Genomic DNA, 19,327 nt, shown 5'->3' on the forward strand with positions numbered 1-19,327 from the left:
GTAAGTCATTAGCGACTCTTTGTGGGATGAAGGTGGGAGAAAATAAAATATCTGTCCTTCACAGGGTATTGTGAGGGTCAAATAAAAGTGCTTAAAAAAAATGTATTATATAGTTTATTCCCTTGTGTGAAGCCAGGTCAACAGAGCCCACGAATAATAATGATGACAGAAGTTCTTCAAAAAGTCTTGGCCTTCTTTCTTTCACAAAATTGCCTCCCAGAACTTTACTAGAAGGGCAGCCATCAGCCCAGAGGCCTAAAGTAGATTTACTGGGAAGCTAAAAATACTTAATTTATCATAGCCCCTTTCAAGGTTCTCTCTGGGGGTCTTAGCAATATGTTTACACACTGGTATGTTTTTGTAAAGTTTGCAAAAGTAGGATTTAAAAAAAAATATTCTTTTTTTTTTTTTTTTAAAAAGAGCCCCCTACCAAATTATGTCAGCCTCAGGACCCCACCTGCATCTGCTCCTGCCAGGGCATGGTGGGGCAAGAAGAACTGCTCCCCTTCCAAAACTTCCTCCCTTCCCCTGGAGTCATCCTCACTCCCCGCTCCAAGCCACCTGCCATTACTGTGCCCCCTCTCCGGTGAATCTAGCATTTTCGGGTGGGGTGAGCAGCAGACTGGCCCAAGCTAAGGCCTTTCTGATGGGTTGTTGCTGCTGAGAATCAAGGCTGGGCTGGAGAAGGTGACCTTTTGCTGTCTTATTTTTACTGTGTATTTCCTTTTCAGCTACTTAAAATGTGTTGCTTAGTGATACCTAATGGATTCATTAGTCTGCTTCCTACTGAACATTTCCGCTCAGACATTCACTTGGTCCCAAGGCCTGCTCCTCTCCCATATCCTGAAATGTTGACTACAGACTCTCATTCAACTCCAGGTTGCACTGTGGACGCAGTCCTCTCTTGAGCAGGTGTCTCCTTGTGGTGGTTGGGACTTGCTACTTGGCTTGTAGTCGGGAAGTGCATGTGCTGAAGTCTCTTGCCCTCCTGGGGTCCTCACATCTCCTCTGAGAAGTTCCCCAGCTCCCCTCTGTTCCCTGTTTCCATACTTAGTGAGGCCCTTGTCCACTGCTGCATCCCCCATAGCTATTCCCTCAGCCTTGCCGCTGCTCATGCTGGTCTAGAAACAATTTCTATACTTATAGGGCATCCTACGGAAATTCTCCATCTTTTTTTTTAGCTGGTTTGACCCAAGTGGTGTGGGCAGGGCTGTGGATTCTGTGGTTTGGCTGGAAGCCAGGTAGCCTCTCTCCACTGTACATGGAACTCAGCAACTTCTGAGTCAAAATCTTAGCTCTGCAGGTGTCTTGCCCTGTCTGAAGTTATGGCTGCACCAGTGCCTTGTAACTCCAGAAGCCCAGTGAGTGTTTTGTGGGACTGCAAAGATCATCTTCTAGACCTGCTGAGTTTGGCTAGAACAGATAGGGATGGCTTTCGAGCTGTACCTAGGGCTGACAAGTCACATGTTTCTGGGGGTCCATATACACCGCAGTCCATGTGAATGGCATTCTCCATGAGAACTGTTCTGATTTGAGTTGAATAGCGCACAACCTTCATGGTTCTCTGCCATAACCTGGAGTTCCTTATCTTGGTCACCTCCAGTGAGGACTAGGGCTGCAGCTGGCCTGCTGTGGCTCCCGATTTGGAGGCTTCTGAAATGCCCTTTTTTTTTCAGGATGTGGAGCTCTCTGAAGCTTACACAGATTTGGGCATTTTGTCACTGGGCTGGAGATGACCTCTTTGGAGGACCTGTCACCTTGCTGAGGTCAAGGGGCAGAAAGGGACAGGACTGGCAGAGAGATCCAGGGCAGCAGCCTGCCATCCTGACTTGGGTCTGGAGTTTCTCTCTCCCTTCAGCTGGACTTTTGTGTGGAGTCAGTGGCTCAGCTGCCACTTCTCATATGTTCATGGCATGGATCTGGCTTGTCTGGCCTTTTATTTTTTATTTTTTTGAGATGGAGTCTCACTCTATTGTCCAGGCTGCAGTGAGTGCAGTGGTGCGATCTCAGCTCACAGCAACCTCTGCCTCCTGGGTTCCTCCACAGCCTCTCGAGTAGCTAGGATTACAGGCGCTCGCCACCGCACCTGGCTAATTTTTGTATTTTTTAGTAGAAACAGGGTTTCGCCACATTGGCCATGCTAGTCTTGAACTCCTGAACTCAGGTGCCTCAGCCTCCCAAAGTGCTGGGATTATAGCCTGTTTGGCCTTTCTGATAATGGCTCTGACAAATACTTTTTGGAAATTAGTCAGAAAGGTTATGTTTACTTAGGGAAAAAGGGTCATGCCCAAAGGCTGTTGGATTTACTGGTAATAATAAGGACTCATTGGAGTGGACCTTTGATTCTGCTTTGATTTTTGAAAATCAAAAAGACATGAGTTCCAGGGAGCAGGGGCGCTTTGGTGACATGGCAAGATAGTTGACTGTGGCAGGGAGTTGAGGGAAGTGGGTAGAAAACAAACGTCTTGTAAATATTCCCTGGGAAGTACAATTTGGTGTTAAAAGAACAGACTTGACAGCCGGATTGCCTGGGTTCAAATCCTGGCTTGCTGCCTATCAGCTGTGTAAACTTGGATAATACCCTAACATCTCTGTGCCTTAGTTTCCCCAAAATGGGATAACGATAGTACCTCTCTCAGGACTGTTGTGGCAAATTATGGACTAATAAGAGGAAGCACTCAGAACAGTGCCTGGCCCATCACAGATGCCAGGTTTGTTCTTTACTCACTGCATTTTTACAATCATCATAAAATGTAGGGGCTACACACATGAAGGAGCTGAAGTTCAGAGAGGCCAAGTAACTTACCTAAGGAAGCACAGCTGGCAAGGGGCAGTACTAGGACCAGAATTCCAGTTTCTCATGCTCTGTTGTTGTTTATATCCTAAAGAGAGCAGCTCTGGGTAGCCAGAAGCTTCCTTAAAGTCACAGGACATGGGGCATGGGCTGGCAGGGATGAGAAAGGAGACAAGAGGCCTTCCGAAAGAAAGGCCAGATTTCCTCCATTTCCTGGCTTCAGGCACGGATGGAATGTTTCCCAAGGCCCGTCTAGAAAGAACATCCTGTGACTCACAGCCACTTCCCATTTTCCGCCCGAACCCCCTCACCCATTCAGGCAGCCACTACAGTTGAGGTTGCAGCCTCAGACTATATTTTCTGTCCTTGTGGGCCCCCAGTGTGTCATCTTGTTGGGCGATCTGGTGACACATGTCAACATTATGTCATCAAAATGGAAATTCTTTGAAATCTTTAGGTGATTGCAATTTACGTTCTGTATGTATGCACTTGTCAAAAGTTTTGATTTGAGGCCTTAGAATTTTATATTTTGAAACCTTTCCACATGCCATGAGTTTTCCCAGACCTGTCAAAGCCAGGCTGCATCCCAGAACCCAGGTTCTTGATTTCCATCGGGGCCAGAGCCTGGCCCCAGATGGACTGTAAGCAGGTGGAGGTGGGGTGCAGTGCTCCACTGCAGTGTTGAAATATTGCTTGAACTAAATCAGATCAAAGGTCAGCTTTACTCAGACAAGAATAGAAAACACAATTGCATTCGATTACAGAACAGCATGTACCCCCACAAATATCAGACTGCCTTGAAAAGTTTTGAATTGTTAACATCAAGAACTGTGTTGCGTGTCTCCTGCTTTTCCCACGTAAGGTTTATATAGCCTGTGGGTGGCAAAGGGGAATTTGGGAGTCCAGTTTGCTTCTCATTGAAAGCTTTCCCATTTCTGGTCCTCTGGTCACTGTTGTGTTGAGGTACCAAAAGCAATCTCAGAGTGACACTGTTCAACAGACTAAGTTGCACCAGATAATGATGACATTTTGCGTTTCTAATATATTGTTACGTTGAAGGCTGTAAACAGCACTACTAGGGGCAGATTGGTATTATTATCTCTATTTCATTGATGAGGAAACTGAAGCTCAAAGGGAAAATGTCTCTTGCCCAAGGTTACAGAGTAAAGCTGTAAATTGAATGGGGATCTGTCTGACTCCCAGGCTCAGCATTTTCTCCCCACACCATGCTGCCATGTTGCTTATTCCAACATTAGGAAGCATAGGTGCCTTCCCCAGCTTTTGAGGCCAAAATCGTGATGAAGCATTTTTAAAATATTAAATTGCTGATATAGTGGAAAGAACCAAAGCTTTGCAGTCAAAGCTGTTTGGGTTCAAATTTACCACTTGTTTGTCCTATGACCCTGAGTAAGATATTCTCCAGATCTGTTTCCTCATTTGAAAAATGGGAATAACAATAATAATACCTTTCCTTATAAGCTGTTTTTTGAGATGGAGTCCCGTGCTACTGCCCAGGCTGAAGTGCAGTGGCGTGATCTCGGCTCACTGTAACCTCCACCTCCCAGGCTCAAGCGATTCTCCTTCCTCAGCCTCCCAAGTAGCTGAGATTACAGGCGCCTGCCATCACATGTGGCTGATTTTTATATTTTTAGTAGAGATGGGGTTTCCCCATCTTGGCCAAGTTGGTCTCGAACTCCTGATCCGCCCTCCTTGACCTCCTACAGGGCTGGGATTACAGGTGTGAGCCCCTGCACCCCGCCCTTATAAGCTGTTTTTAAAGATTCTGGAAAACAATACTGACAGTGTGCCTAATGCTTGATAAATGAGTCACTTTTCTCTGCCCACAAAGCACTACCATGTCCCTTAATCCATCTTGTTAATTTTAAAAGTTAGAAAAAAAATTTAACTATTTATGCATTGTGCATGTTAACATAGATTCTTCCTTAGACCTTAGTCCCATTTTGTGTGGTGTTTGAAGTGTCCGGTCCCTTTTTTCAGTCAGAGACCTGCTCGAGAACTGAATGCCTCAAGCTCTCTTTTCTTCTTCTCTCTGCTCCTTCTGTTCGAAGAAGTCTTTCCTGTTTGTCTTCACTCCGTTTGTCCTCCAGGCATCCTCTCTCATCTTTCTGCCTCTCTGGTCTTCAGGCAGAGTTTTCTTCTCAGCTGTCTTCTTGCTTTTCGTGATGTCAGTTCTTTGTTTCTTCTTCTCTTTCTGTTCAGGTCCAAAATTCATCTGGGTCAGTGTTACGTCATAGCGTTACCTTCCATTTCCTTCTGAGCTTCAAAGCCAGCCAGACTGTGCCCTTCCATGCCCTGGTCATCCTTTCCCTCTGGGGCTGCACTGGCTCCTCGGGTGACTTGTTACCATTCAGGGTCTTCAATACTCATTCTAGGGGCTTCCAGTAACCTCTCCCACCTTCTCTCTTCCCAGTAAGTCCATGGGTATTGTCTTACTGTCTTTGTGCTGTTAGAAGGGAATTCTTGAGACTGGGTAATTGATACACAACAGAAATTTATTTCTCACAGTTCTGGAGGCTGGGAAATCCCAAAATCAAGGTGTTGGCAGGTTTGGTGTCTGGTGAGGGCTGCTCTCTGCTTCCAAGATGGTGCCTTGTTGCTGCATCCTTAGGAGGGGACAAACACCATCTCCTCAACTGGCAGAAGGGACTGAAGCCACTCAAGCCCTTTTATAGGGGCCCTAATGCCATCTGTAAGGAGCCCTAATGCTATCGGTGAGGGCGCTGCTCACATAACTTAATCACCCTTAAAGGCCCTGACTCTTAATACTATCACATTGGTGATGAAGTTTCAATGTATGAACTTTGAGGGGGGACACATTCAAATCATAGCAGCTGTGCTATTGCCTGAGTAATCTGGGGGAAGATGAGTCATGTCTCTTTTCACCCCTGATTTCAGTGCTGACTGATTCTGGAGTGGCAGAGAGGGTTGGAGGCTCACCCTCTGCTTACCCGGCCCTCTGGCCATCTCCTCTTAGAATGCAAGGGCAGGGACTGAGTCTTTACACAGCACTTCTTTTGTTATAGGCTGGTTCCTGCCTTCAAGGAGCACTGAGAAAAATATTATTCCTTTGAAGCACAGCACGAGCATTTTGGGTACTGTAGCCATCATAAAAGTTTGTTGAACTAATACAAGTTTATATGATGTATAAAATACTAGAAAGAATATGTGTTTCCTAAAGTTGTGGTCTTCCCATTGGTTGAAAGAGAAGATTCTGGCTTCCCTAATGCCTGCCTCGGAAGGTTCAGGGAGCATGACCCTAAATATCCTGGTTTCTCCTGGGAATTCTTTACAAATGATCATTCGTGACTTTATCCACATTAATTTTGAACGTGTTTAATTTTCAGCTTGTATTTTCTCATGGATTATGTGTGAGTCAGCATTCAGAGTACTTAACACACTTAGTGTCATTAGTGATTACTTAGCCCACACATGTAGGAAGCTAGACGTCCATGTACAGAAAAATGGAGGCTCAGAGAGCCTAATTGACTTTCCCAAGGCCACATAACTGGAAAATTCTGGAACTGAGTTTTTTCCAGTATGTCTTGGTATCCCTGGGTGAGCCTTCTCTGTAGAGAAGGAAGCATCTCCTGGGTTGGAAAGCGCGGGCCGGGATCAACAGCAGGGGTGTCCTTAGGCTGTGTACACGGCACACCCCCAGCCTGCTCTCCCCTGCCCTGAGGAGTCACGGGAGGAGGCAGCTGCTTCATGCTGCCTCAGAGCCCTTCTCCTGAGCACCAAACGACCAGGTCTTCACAGAGAGCACTCAGCCATTGGTGAAGCAGGCAGCATCTGTCCTTCAAGAAGACAGCAGAGCATCAAGAAAACAAACCAAAACACCAAAAAGTACCCTAAAGACACTGGAGTGTATTTGTTACCAGCCCTTTTATGGCAGAGAAGTGTTTCAAGGTCTTATTTATAAGGCTGGACAAGCTCAGGCTGATTAAAACCATGAGTTGGAATTTGCCTCCCCCTCCTAGATCCTGCCCAGTTGACAGCTCCTAGCAGTCTGGGAGACCCCCCACCCCCATCCCACCCCAGGGGTTCATTGAAGAAGACCATCTGGGCCTGGAATGTTGATGTGATTTTCCCTACTTCTCTTTTTTTTTTCATTTGCCTCCTCCACCCACTTCTGAAGCAGCTGATTGCTCTGGTTCCTTTTCATGTTGAGCAAAAGAGAAGACGGAGATCTTGAAACCCGAGCCGGGGACTGGAGGGCACTGACCGAGAGTAACCCCGTCTGGCTCAGCTCAGCTCAGTCAAGGGCTTCCCTCCTCTGCCTGCCCGAGCGAGCTGCCGTCCCTCCTCTCCTCTCCCCCTTCTTCTCCCTCCCCCGCCTAGCTCCTCCACTCCTCTCCTCCCTCTCCTCCCTCCTCCCACCTTCCCTATCTTCTGTGCTCAGAGAAGTGAAGGAACACCGAATGGCCGGGAAAGTAGGACCTCACCCCAACCCGTGTCGCAGCCCTCCGCCTGCACGTGCAAGTGCATTCTTCAGCTAGTCCCAGAGGATATGTGGCAAGAAGCTGAGGATTCTGCCTCCTTTCTTCCCCGGCCCACAAACACACATTTCACCTGCTTTTGTTCTTTTTCGCTTTCCTTTGCTCTGTTTCACAGTACGCACAGCGAAACTCTAGGCTAATTGGTAGGTCACTGTTTGCTCCTCCAGGCAAAATCAAGGAGGCTGAGCTCAGCAGATCAAGTGTTTTGGTGTGTATTGACAAGACTGTGGTGGGAGAACTCTCTTGATCTTTTGCTGGATAGTGACTCTCTCTTCTGCCGGCAGCAGTAGCCCAGCTCCGCATCCTGTGACAGAGGTCATACCTTCCAGTTACCCGAATCAGCTCTTTCCCCTGAAAGAGCACTTTCACGTTCTTGATCTTCGGTTTGCACAATAATCTGTGAATGTTATTGGCCCCATTTTATATCCAAGGAAACTGAGGCTTAGAGAGATTTAAAAAGGGGGGCAAGTAAGCTTCATGATTACACAGTCAGGAAATGGCAGAGCTGACCTTGAATCCAGACCCTCTGATGCTCTATCCGGTGCTGATTTTGTTTTGCCCTGTGTTCCTTTCAATTTCATAGGTAAGACCTCAGAGATCATCTTCTCCAACCCACACATTTTACTGATTATAAAATCCAGGTCCACGTTAACTCAGTGCCCAAAGTTAAATGGCTAAATGACTGTCCTGTTCATGAAGTATTCCCTGTCTTGTGTGGAATGATTGGTCTTTCTTCCAGGTCATCTTCCACCTACATCTATCCTTGCAGTGACTGGCAGACAGGATCATTCCTCTTGATTCCCTGTAAAATACTAGATTTATTTATTCTTTTATAAAGTTATGAATAGACAAATCAGTCAGCTTCAACCTTTCCTTTACTTTATAGATAGTATCAGCAGAAAGAACTCAATAATTTTGTCTTAGGAACTCAGTCAGGCTAATATGTATCATAATACACACATACATATGCACACACATATACAAATGTGCATACCTTAGATCACAAAGTCAACATCTCAACTTTGCTGCCAAAACCACTTCTGTGTCCTGTCTATTCTGAATATGCTTTAAGGTTAAATTAGCCATGAATCTGATCAGATCAGTCATTCCTGAAAGTGATGATGGTATTAGCCATCCTTTACCAAGCACCTTCCTCAGTGCCAGGCATTATACTAGGTCTGCAGGTACATTTTTTCATTTAACACCTAGCTCAGCCCAATGAGACAGGTGCCATTGTCATCTCCATTTTACCAATTAATCAACTCAGCCATCCTCTGTCCCATTCCCCACTCTGCTCCCAACTGCTGCTCACCTGACTCTCCTCTTGACCTGGGCTGATGTGGCTGAGTGGGCTTAGTAGAACTTTTGTGTCCTCTCCACTTGGTTTGTTTCAAGTTCATGTCCTGCTTCATTCTTTCCCTAACTCACTGCAAGGTGAATTTACTTCTCTGCAATTGGCAAGTTGCAGTTGCATTGGGTCATTAATTTATTACAATCACATCGGGTCATTAATTTATTCACTGATTTGTATTCATTCATTTATTAGTTCATTCATTCATTCATCCAATTTACTGAGTGCCTCCTCTGTGCCAGGCACCGCTGGCTTTAGAATTACTGGCCCTCAAGGAATTTCTGTTCTTGTGGGAGCAGGATATATACACAGGTGACTGCAGCTTCATCTGTGTGATACTAGCGGGCAACATAGGATGTTGGGCACGAAGAGTCATAAAAGGCTGGGTGCAGTGGCTCATACCTGTAATCTTAGTTCTTTGGGAGGCCAAGACTGGTGGATCATCTGAGGTCAGGAATTCAAGACCAGCTTGGCTAACATGGCAAAACCCCATCTCTACTAAACATAGAAAGAAAAAAAATTACCTGGGCATGGGGGCGGGCCCCTATAATGCCAGCTACTCAGGAAGTTGAGGCCAGAGAATCGCTTGAACCCGGGGAGGTAGAGGTTGTAGTGAGCCAAGATCGGGTCACTTCACTCCAGCCTAGGTGAAAGAGTGAAACTCTGTCTCTGTCTCAAAAAAAAAAAAAAAAAAAGTCACAAGAAAGGGCTGGCCACGTAACGCAGCTTGAGGGTGGGAAGGTAGGGGCAGGCTTCCTGGAGGAGGTGACTCACAGGCCATATCATGAGGATGGGGTAAGAGGAGAAAGTATGTTTCAGACATCTGGCTTTCTTGATATTCTTGGCTTTCCACCCATTTTCCTGCCAGCAACATAGTGGAGAAGACAGAGACCAGCAGGTATAAAGCCACTGTACTCTGTCCTGACCCACTTCTTTCCCCCTGCCTTCCTACTTCCCAAATCTGAGGTTTTTAGAAATCTCCTCTCTAATTATCTGCTTGTTCATTCATTTGTTGAGAACCTACTATGTGCATAGCATTATGACCACAAAATATCCTGGTCATTGTCATCATGAGAGGGCTTACCCCTTCCTCTTCAGCCACAGCTTCCTGGGATTTTCAAGTCTGTCCTTTTCTAGAACTTGGCTCCAGTCTGATTTCTCCCCATGAAGCCCTTACAGATAAACCTTCCTTCTGCCTTCTTGAATTGATTTGCCTCTTTATCTCTCCCTTCAGGCTTGGAAGTTCCTTGAGGGCAGGGACTGTGCCCCCATCTTTCGTATAAATGGCGTTGTACAGTGGCAAAGTTGAGTGAAAAAACCTTTTCCGGCCGGGCGCGGTGGCTCAAGCCTGCAATCCCAGCACTTTGGGAGGCCGAGGCGGGCGGATCACGAGGTCAAGAGATCAAGACCATCCTGGCCAACATGGTGAAACCCCGTCTCTACTGAAAACACAAAAATTAGCTGGGCCTGGTGGCGTGCGCCTGTAGTCCCAGCTATTCAGGAGGCTGAGGCAAGAGAATTGCTTGAACCGGGGAGGCAGAGGTTGCAGTGAGCCAAGATTGTGCCATGGTACTCCAGCCTGATGCCTGGCGACAGAGGGAGACTCTGTCTCAGAAAAACAAACAAACAAACAAAAAACCCTTTTGAGTAATCACAAATTATTATCATATATTGAGCACCTACCATGATGAATATCTCTAGTCTTCATATCTTTGAAATGTGGATACTATTACCTTCACTTCATTGGTAAGAAAAATTGTGCTCAGGGAGGCAAAGTCACTTTCTCACAATCACACAGCTATTTCACAGTAGAGTGCAGTATCAAATTTAGGTTTTTCTAGTCCTAAACCCTGATGTTTTCTCCACACCATTGTTTCTCAGACTTGGCTGGACTCACTGGGAAGTTTTATTAAATTCTTCTTTCTTTCTTTTTTTTTTTTTTTTTTGAGACAGAGTCTCACTCTGTCACCCAGGCCAGAATGCATCCAGGTGCAATCTTGGCTCAGTGCAACCTCCGCCTCCAAGATTCTCCTACCTCAGCCTCCCAAGTAGCTGGGATTATAGGCACCCACTACCATGCTCAGCTCATTTTGATATTTTTAGTAGAGGCAGGGTTTCACCATGTTGGCCACGCTGATCTCAAACTCCTGACCTCACGTGATCCTCCCACCTCACTCCAAAAGTGCTGGAATTACAGGCATGAGCCACCAAGCCCAGCCAAGTTTTATTAAATTCTGTTGCCTGGGTCTCACCCTAGCAGTTCTCATTAGTTGCTCCATGGTGTGGCCTGGGCTTTGGGATTTTTGTGAAGCCCCCAGCTGAGTCTAACGGGCAGTCATGTTTGAGAATCAGTGTGCTACACCACGTTGCCTTCCTGTTTTCACACCGGTTGGTGCTAGTGTGTGAGTCTAATCTAAGCCCACATGGGTGGATATCCACCTGATCAGGCTGCAAGTTCTTTGTAGCCAAGGATCTTTGGCCCTCCCTGCTGCTTCCCCACCCAGCCAACCTACCACATTATGCACGTGCACAGCCAAGGGCTGTTGACTGTTTAATCAGCCTCTGGGTTCTTCTTGTGTCTCATCTGGGGCATTCGCCGATAGGAGGTTGGAGCTTAATCACATCCAGATGTTCTCATCTTCAGAGCCTGTTGACATAACAGAATAGTCTTATAAACATGCTGAGCACACTCATTGGTCTGGAGAGTGTTGCTGGATGACCTAGGCCCATTGCAGGGGTGGCCTGGGTCACCCACCCCACACATCTGCCGCCATGCTTGGGAAGGAGGGAGCTGTTTTGAAGTTCCCTGGTGCAATGTGATATATTGCTCTGACTCTGCTCAGGCGGAATCTGTGGCCCACCTGGTCAGTGAGGTTAGCTAATAGGTGTATTCTGTCTCTGTTGAGGTTTCACAGAGGCCTTTTTGACCCTTCATTTTATAGGTAAGGCAGTAGAGGTACAACTACATGAAATGATCTGACAAATAAATGGATATAGAACTCAGGTTCAGACTCCCAGGTGGTGCTTTTCCCACCGTTGTACAATAATCAGTGTCTACCTTTTTACACTAGTCCTCAGCTAAAGCCACCAGCTTACCCACCTTCCTTCCTGTTTCTCCCAAGAACAGAAAGTGACCCCAGATGTCACTTTCTGTTCATGGGAAGGCAGTTCTAGTGGTTAGCAGTCCTGTTCACTCCTGGGGTGTGGCCTGGGGATGGTCCTGACATCCCTTGGATTCTTCCTGGACCTGATCAGCTAAAAGGAAATCTAGGATGGTGCTTAGAAGATTCTTTTGGAATCTTCTCATTCCTAATTCCATCTCCTAGTATTTGGTATTCAGCTACCCTTCATTGGGCAGTAATTCTGTGCCAGGCCTGATCTGGGCATTGGTGGTACTAAGAACACATATTCCCTATCCTGTAGGCATAGTCTGGTGGAGACAGCATGTAAGTAAAACAATGTTCCTTAAACTATGGTTCCACACCTCCTTCCCCCAACATTGGAAGTACAAGGGATGCAGCCAGGCGCGGTGGCTCACGCCTGCAATCCCAGCACTTTGGGAGGCCGAGGTGGGTGGATCATGAGGTCAGGAGTTCGAGACCAGTCTGACCAACATGGTGAAACCCCTCTACTAAAAATACAAAAAAAAATAACTAGGTGTGGTGGTGGGTGCCTGTAATCCCAGCTACTCAGAAGGCTGAGGTGAGAGAATTGCTTGAACCCGGGAGTTGGAGGTTGCAATGAGCTGAGATCGAGCCACTGCACTCCGCCTGGGTGACAGAGCGAGACTGTCTCAAAAAAACAAAACAAAACAAAAAGAAGTACAAGAGATGCTTATTCAAATGTAGATTTGTAGGCTCTGCATTCTGCATTTTAGACCCACTATTTCAGAATCTCTAGGGACTGGGTCCAAGAAACTGCATTTTAACGTGCTCCGTAAATGAAGCTTAGGTGCCCTGAGGTTTGACAACTGCATTAGAGACCCTGATGGTAACAGTGTAGAAGTCATATGCGATGGGAAGCATCAGGTAGGTAGCCATTTGCAGGAGCACCGATTCTGAGGGACACTAACTGGGCCTTGGAACAGCTACTGGCTGTCATGAGGAGTAACTAGGAGCTAGCCATAGAAGGGTAGCAGAGAATCATTTCTCTAGCGATATGAATCTTGCTCACTTTATTCTATGTAACTCAATATTACTGAAGTTTGTCTAAAGCAGAATACACCTGGATCGTGCAGCATTGATGAGAGACTGGCTGGGCTGTCAGGCCCTCCTGCTACTTTATCTCCACATGTGACCCTTTTAGCTCTGTGGATTAACTCCTGTCCTCATTAAGCCTCGCACTGTAGCCCCATTTTCAGATCACACCTGTTTCTCTTCTGATAAATGATTTGAGTTTGCAACGTTTGCCCTCTAGAGGTTGGTTAGCGCCTGGCCCTGGGGACTCAGTTCATGTGGTCCTGATGAGCTGGTTTTATCTTTATTACAAAGAAGTTTGGCTGTTAGGAGAGTGGGTTGGAAGAAGAGGTAGACAGTCAAATGAAATGAGTCAGGGAGAACCATACTGTTTTAGAGTCAGAGGGCTCCTACCTAGCATCTGCTCAGAAACCTCTCATTTTGGAGATCAAGAAACTGAGGTTCAGAAAGATGATATGAAGTACGCAGTGACACCACCAGACACAGCCTCCAACTCTAGGGACTAACATTCTGGATTCTTAGCGGTGCTTTTTCTGTTTTGCTGCACTGGATTGAAGCCTTTTCTAAATGTACCCAGAGGTCCTATTATTTAGAGAGATTCTGTATGAAACCCTTTAGCAATCAAATAATTTAATAGGACTGATGGTTTAAATATATGTTTATGTGTTTTCCTAAAACCTGGCGGACCTGGGTTTTAGGGCTTTGTATCACACGTTTTTGTTGTTGATTGTTTGTTTGTTTGTTTTGAGATGGAGTTTCGCTCTTCTTGCCCAGTCTGGAGTGCAAAGGGGTGATCTTGGTTCACCACAACATCCGCCTCCAGGGTTCAAGCGATTCTCCTGCCTCAGCCTCCCGAGCAGCAGGGATTACAGGCATGTGCCACCACACCTGGCTAATTTTGTATTTTTATTAGAGACAAGGGTTTCTTCGAGTTGGTCAGGCTGGTCTCGAACTCCTGACCTCAGGTGATCTGCCCACCTCAGCCTCCCAAAGTACTGGGATTACAGGCATGAGCCCCCATGCCTGGCCACATGTTTATGTTTGGAATTAAAATGAGACCATGTCTGTGAAAGCACTTTGAGATGCATAATGCACTCTGCCAGTGTTTGTCAAAACGTGTTCCAGGTCCCAGCATCAGCATCACCTGGAAGTTATTCTCCAGTCCCATCCCAGCCCCGTTATATCAGAAATTCTGGGGGTAGGGACCAGCAGGCAGCATTTTAACAAGCCCTCCAGGTGATTCTGGTGCATACTTAAGTTTGAGAACCATTGCTTGCTTTGCATTAAATAGGAGCTTCAGTCCCTGCAGCTTGTGGGAACAAGGCTTTAAATCTCTCCAGTTTTAGCTCTGTGAGTTGGTGCTGAGGAAGCCGGAATGGACTAGTGTCACAAAGCTCAGGCGGGGTGGGTGAGCTCATTTCAAAGGTTTGATTTCTTTTTTGAAGAGCAAGAAAAGGCTGTGTTTGTGTTTGTGTGTGTTAACACCACCATCGCACTGAATTGAGGAGCACATGCTGGATGTGGCTCAACGTGTTACCAGAAAGCAATATTTTCATTATCTTACGCCTCGCCTGATACGGCAATGCTCCCCTATCTCATTCCCATGTGTGCTTAGCCAGGAGACTTCCGATCATCAATATTCTGATACATTTCTCCACTGCCTCATTGTGCCCATTTTTTTTATAAATTGCTTACTAAATAAAAATAAAACACTATTTCTCGATAGACTTAAAGCTTCAGGATTTCCTGGTGGACAATGAAACCTTCTCTGAGTTCCTGTATCACAACCTCTCTCTCCCGAGGTCTACTGTGGACAAGATGCTGAGGGCTGATGTCACTCTCCACAAGGTAAGCTGTTGCCTCCAGCTTCCTCAGTGGGGCTGATGGCAATTACATTGTTCAGCTACTGGAAAGAAATGACTAGACCCCTGTCCTCGTAATGGTGGTGAAGGGGAGAGAGGTAGTTCAAATTCAACTTCATCTAATTTTACTTCCCTATTCAGGCAGGAATTGCCAAACTATCCCGGAGTAGAATATGCAACCCGGTGTCATGGGCCAGTTGGTTGAAATAAAATTGATTTCTGGCTTGTCACTTGGCATTTGTGACGACTTCCTCCTACAAGGGATACATTTTGAGTTAGACTTAAAAAATATTCACAGTTCTGAGACAGTAGCCATGGTTGAGGATTATTGATGTGGAGGTGCTCTGTCTATAAAATTGAAGACAGATTTCAGACAGGGTATATTAAGAGACTTTTAAGAATTTCATAAACTCAGGGCCGAACGCAGTGGCTCACATCTATAATAATCCCAGCACTTTGTGAGGCCAAGGCGGGTAGACCACCTGAGGTTAGGAGTCCAGATACCCTGGCCAACATGGTGAAACCCCGTCTCTACTAAAAATATAAAAATTAGCTGGTTGTGGTGGTGGGCACCTGTAATCCCAGCTACTCATGAGGCTAAGACAGGAGAATCATTTGAACCTGGGAGGTGGAGGTTGCAGTGAGAATCATTTGAACCTGGGAGGTGGAGGTTGCAGTAAGCCAAGATTGTGCCACTGCGCTCAAGCCTAGGCAACAGAGTGAGACTCCTTCTCAAAAAAAAAGAAAGAAAGAAAAAATAATTTTATAAAATTAGGAAATAATAGTGATTATGTTGAATTTTAACTTAATTTTATAAAATTAGGAAATAATAGTGATTATGTTGAATTTTAACTTCAAATCCATAGAAAACTTTCTCTGGCATCATTATTAGACAGCTCTTGTGCAGTGGGTAGCAGACCCAGATTGCATGGTTATTGATTTTTCAGAGACACTTTTTGAGTTTATTCTGTGGCAGAAAGGGGAACTGCTTCCTCCCCTGTCTCATGTCTGCATACTAGCTTGTCTTTACAATAAGCAGAAGTAGTAGAAATGTTTATGCTTGAAAATAAGCTTTTTGCTTCACATGATCTAGAATTTTCAAAATTAGAAAAATGTGCTTACTGCTTGCCCTTCTGAAACTAGGAAAATATGCCTTGTGTTTACCAGTTATGTGGTTGGGAGATGGGCCAAGGGCAGCAGGCTTTTGAAAATAGTTGCATTTAGCATAATTTCCATTGCCCCCTGCCAATTTCATATCTGTTACATCTAATCAGTTTAAAATAAGGGGCATCCTAAGCCTGGAGGTGGTCCTTGGATGGTAATTAGAGTTTCTGTGTTGTCAGTATTCTTTTTTTATTTTTTGAGCATACAAGAAATTTATTGAAAAAGCCTTGGGATCAATACTTGTGTAAGGAAAGGGAAGGGAACAAAGCATGATTGAGCAGAGGCAGAAGATGACTTCAACAAAGGCCCTCTGTTGTCACTAGTTTTTTTTTTAATTTTGAGAAGGAATCTCACTCCATCACCCAGGCTGGAATGCAGTGGCACAATCTTGGCTCACCTTAACCTCTGCTTCCTGGGTTCAAGTGGTTCTCCCGCCTCAGCTTCCTGAGTAGCTGGGATTACAGGCATGTGCCACCACACCCGGCTAATTTTCGTATTTTTGGTAGAGATGGGGTTTCATCATGTTGGTTGGCCAGGCGGGTCTTGAACTCCTGACCTCAGGTGATTTGCCCCCGTTGGCCTACCAAAGTGTTGGGATTACAGGCATGAGCCACTGCACCTGGCCTGTTGTCAGTATTCTTAAACACAGACACTAACTGTACGTCGACAGCCTCGCAGCAAGGACTAAAGGAAGGAGTAGAACTGAAATGTGCTTGAGTATCTATGGCAGTCCGTGAAAACTTAATGGGAATCGTGGTCAGCCAAATGCTCCGCAATATTTCAAAAGCTGCATGGGTTTTGAGAGGTTTTTGGTCCATCACTCACCTTAGGTTGTTCTACAAGCGTGTCAACCTGCAGCAGTTTAAACTAACAGGGCAGTTAGTAATGGTTTACTAAAGAGCCTGCATCATTCATTCATTCAGCAAATACTGGCTGTCATGTTTCAACACTGTGAATGCAAAGTGAGCACCATAAAGAAAGGCTCCCCTTCTTTCAAAGCTTGTGGTCCACTGGACCACATATGAAGAAGAATAGTTTCAGCCCAGAAATGCAATTAAGTAAAATATGACCAAGAAGAGGCTCTCTAGTGGGTTTGGTATAAAGAAAAGATAAGACTGACTTAGAACTGGACTATCAGTAAGAAAGCCTGGCTTACTGGCACTCTGCTCTAAGGCAAGTAAAATAGAGAATTCCAAAATCTGAAATTATAAGAACATAGTTCTGTGTCTTAGTTAAATATCGATACTTACAGATAAGTAGCATAAATGCTTTCCCCCCATATTTTAGCCCAATCCTACTTAAAGACAACATAAATTGCAAAATAGTGAGGATGTTGTTCCTCTAATAAAATTGGTTCCAGGAATTCAGATTCTGGATTCCTGTTTGCCAAATCATGTGTCCTACTCTTGAGAAAACGAGCTGGACTCTGGATTTTTTTTTTTTTTTTTTTTTTGCAAGAGGGACAAGTGTGTGGGAGACATTGAGTTAATGCAACCTGCACGTTCTCAATGTCCTGTCAATGTGCCTTGTGCTTTGATACATTCTGAGGTTCGGTAAAGAGACCTGATGCCTTGACTATTTGTACTGGGACCTGTTTTAAGATCTTCAAAGCTGTATTGATGTGAAGTTCTCCAGAAGACTTCAAGGACCCAGCTTCCGATCTTTGTAATCCTGTTGTGCTTGTCTCTCTTTGCATGAAATGCTTCCAGGTATTTTTGCAAGGCTACCAGTTACATTTGACCAGTCTGTGCAATGGGTCAAAATTACAAGAGATGATTCACCTTGGTGACCAAGAAGCTGCCGAGCTTTGTGGCCTGCCAAGGGAGAAGCTGGCTGCCGCAGAGCGAGTACTTCGTTCCAACATGGACATCCTGAAGCCGATCCTGGTGAGTAGACTTGCTCAGGGGAGAAACTTCAAGCACTCAGGCTTTCGGAATGTGAGGTTTTTCCTTGGACAACATGACTTTGTTTTTGTAGAAAAGTACGGCTGGCTGGGAGTTTGTGATATTGTTTAGTTCAGTGGTATTCTAAGTGTTCCTAGTGTTCTTTCAGATTTTCGGGCCATCTCCCAAAGCATGAATGGGAAGAATAAGCTGGGTGTGGCTGAGTTTAAGCCAAATGTTTTTTTTGTGCTTATTTCAATCAGAGAAGACCTACTTTTTCATGTTTTTAATATTATAATACTAAGCAAGAGTTCATCAACACTATAATACTAATATTATAATACTAAGCAAGAATAAAGAGTTCTTCAGATTTAAAAAAAGTCTTGAAACCATTGATAGGAACATGGATATCTATTCATGTTTAAAAATCCATCATAAAGATGACATTGTGAGCTGTCACAGTTGGGAGGCCCTGGAATTAGATGAGACTGCACTAATTAGCTTAATTACTAACAAAACTGCAAAGTAAAATTTCGACAAAGTTTTTTCAGCCTCGGAATCAATAGTTCAGAGAAGCGGTCTATGAGAATTCCCATACATTCTTAACCAAAGAATGCGGGTGAGCCTGAGCAATTTGGTTATTAGAGTGTTGTGTAGAGTTCCAAAACAACTATGTCTCTAGGTTTTCTGAGACCTCTGGTGAAATTCCTCTCTCTACTCCAAATATCATCATTTAATATCCAGGATTCTGGTTTTCTACTCACCAGATAGTATTCTGATTTGGCAGTAGATACTCTTAAAACCAGGGAAAGATCCCTGGAGGAAGGATGTATCTGGAAAGAGATGTTCCTTTTTATAATAAAATGGAATTGTAATACTCTTGGACTTTGTGGGGCATGAATTCTTTATAGAGAGTTGGAAACTAGGAATATTCAGTTTCTGGACCCTGTACCCAGATTATACCCTAGAATGTGACCTTAGAAACACACCTCAAGGTTCATACCTATCAAAAAGTTCTTGCATTGGCCAGGCATGTCACCTGTAATCCCAGAACTTTGGGAGGCTGAGGTGGGTGGATCACCTGAGGTCAGGAGTTCAAGATCAGCCTGGCCAACATGGTGAAACCTCATCTCTACAAAAATACAAAAATTAATCAGGCATGATGGTGGGTGTCTGTAATTCCAGCTACTTGGGAGGCTGAGGCAGGAGAATTGAATGAGCCCAGGAGGCAGAGGTTACAGTGAGCTGAGATCCATCTCACTCTGTTGCCCAGGCTGGAATGAAGTGGCGGGATCTCAGCTTATTGCAACCTTCGCCTCTTGGGCTCAAGCGATTCTCATGCCTCAGCCTCCCGAGTAGCTGGGACTACAGGCGCCTGCCACCATGCCCAGTTACCTTTTCTATTTTTAGTAGATATGGGGTTTTACCATGTTGCCTAGCTGGTCTGGAACTGCTGAGCTCAAGTGATCCGCCCAAATTGGCCTTCAGAGTGCTGGGAATTAAAGGCTTGAGTCACTGTGCCTGGCCCCATGTTGTAATTTAAAGTAAGATATATTTCTC

General features: G+C 45.2%; 1 protein-coding gene across 2 annotated transcripts in view; it reads left to right on the plus strand.

Moving 5' to 3' along the window:
- Positions 1–19,327, plus strand: part of ABCA1 (ATP binding cassette subfamily A member 1) — a 155,849-nt gene that overhangs the window by 50,528 nt on the left and 85,994 nt on the right. For both annotated transcript variants that reach the window (XM_064379401.1, XM_064379391.1), the window contains exons 6-7: positions 14,585–14,706; positions 17,594–17,770. In XM_064379401.1, the coding sequence (XP_064235471.1) occupies positions 14,585–14,706; positions 17,594–17,770 (299 nt within the window). The remainder of the gene's footprint in view (positions 1–14,584; positions 14,707–17,593; positions 17,771–19,327) is intronic.

Source organism: Aotus nancymaae, unplaced genomic scaffold (assembly GCF_030222135.1).
Source record: "Aotus nancymaae isolate 86718 unplaced genomic scaffold, 86718_ANA_hifiasm-v0.15.2.pri h1tg000003l, whole genome shotgun sequence".
In the NCBI taxonomy this organism is placed as follows: Eukaryota; Metazoa; Chordata; class Mammalia; order Primates; family Aotidae; genus Aotus; species Aotus nancymaae.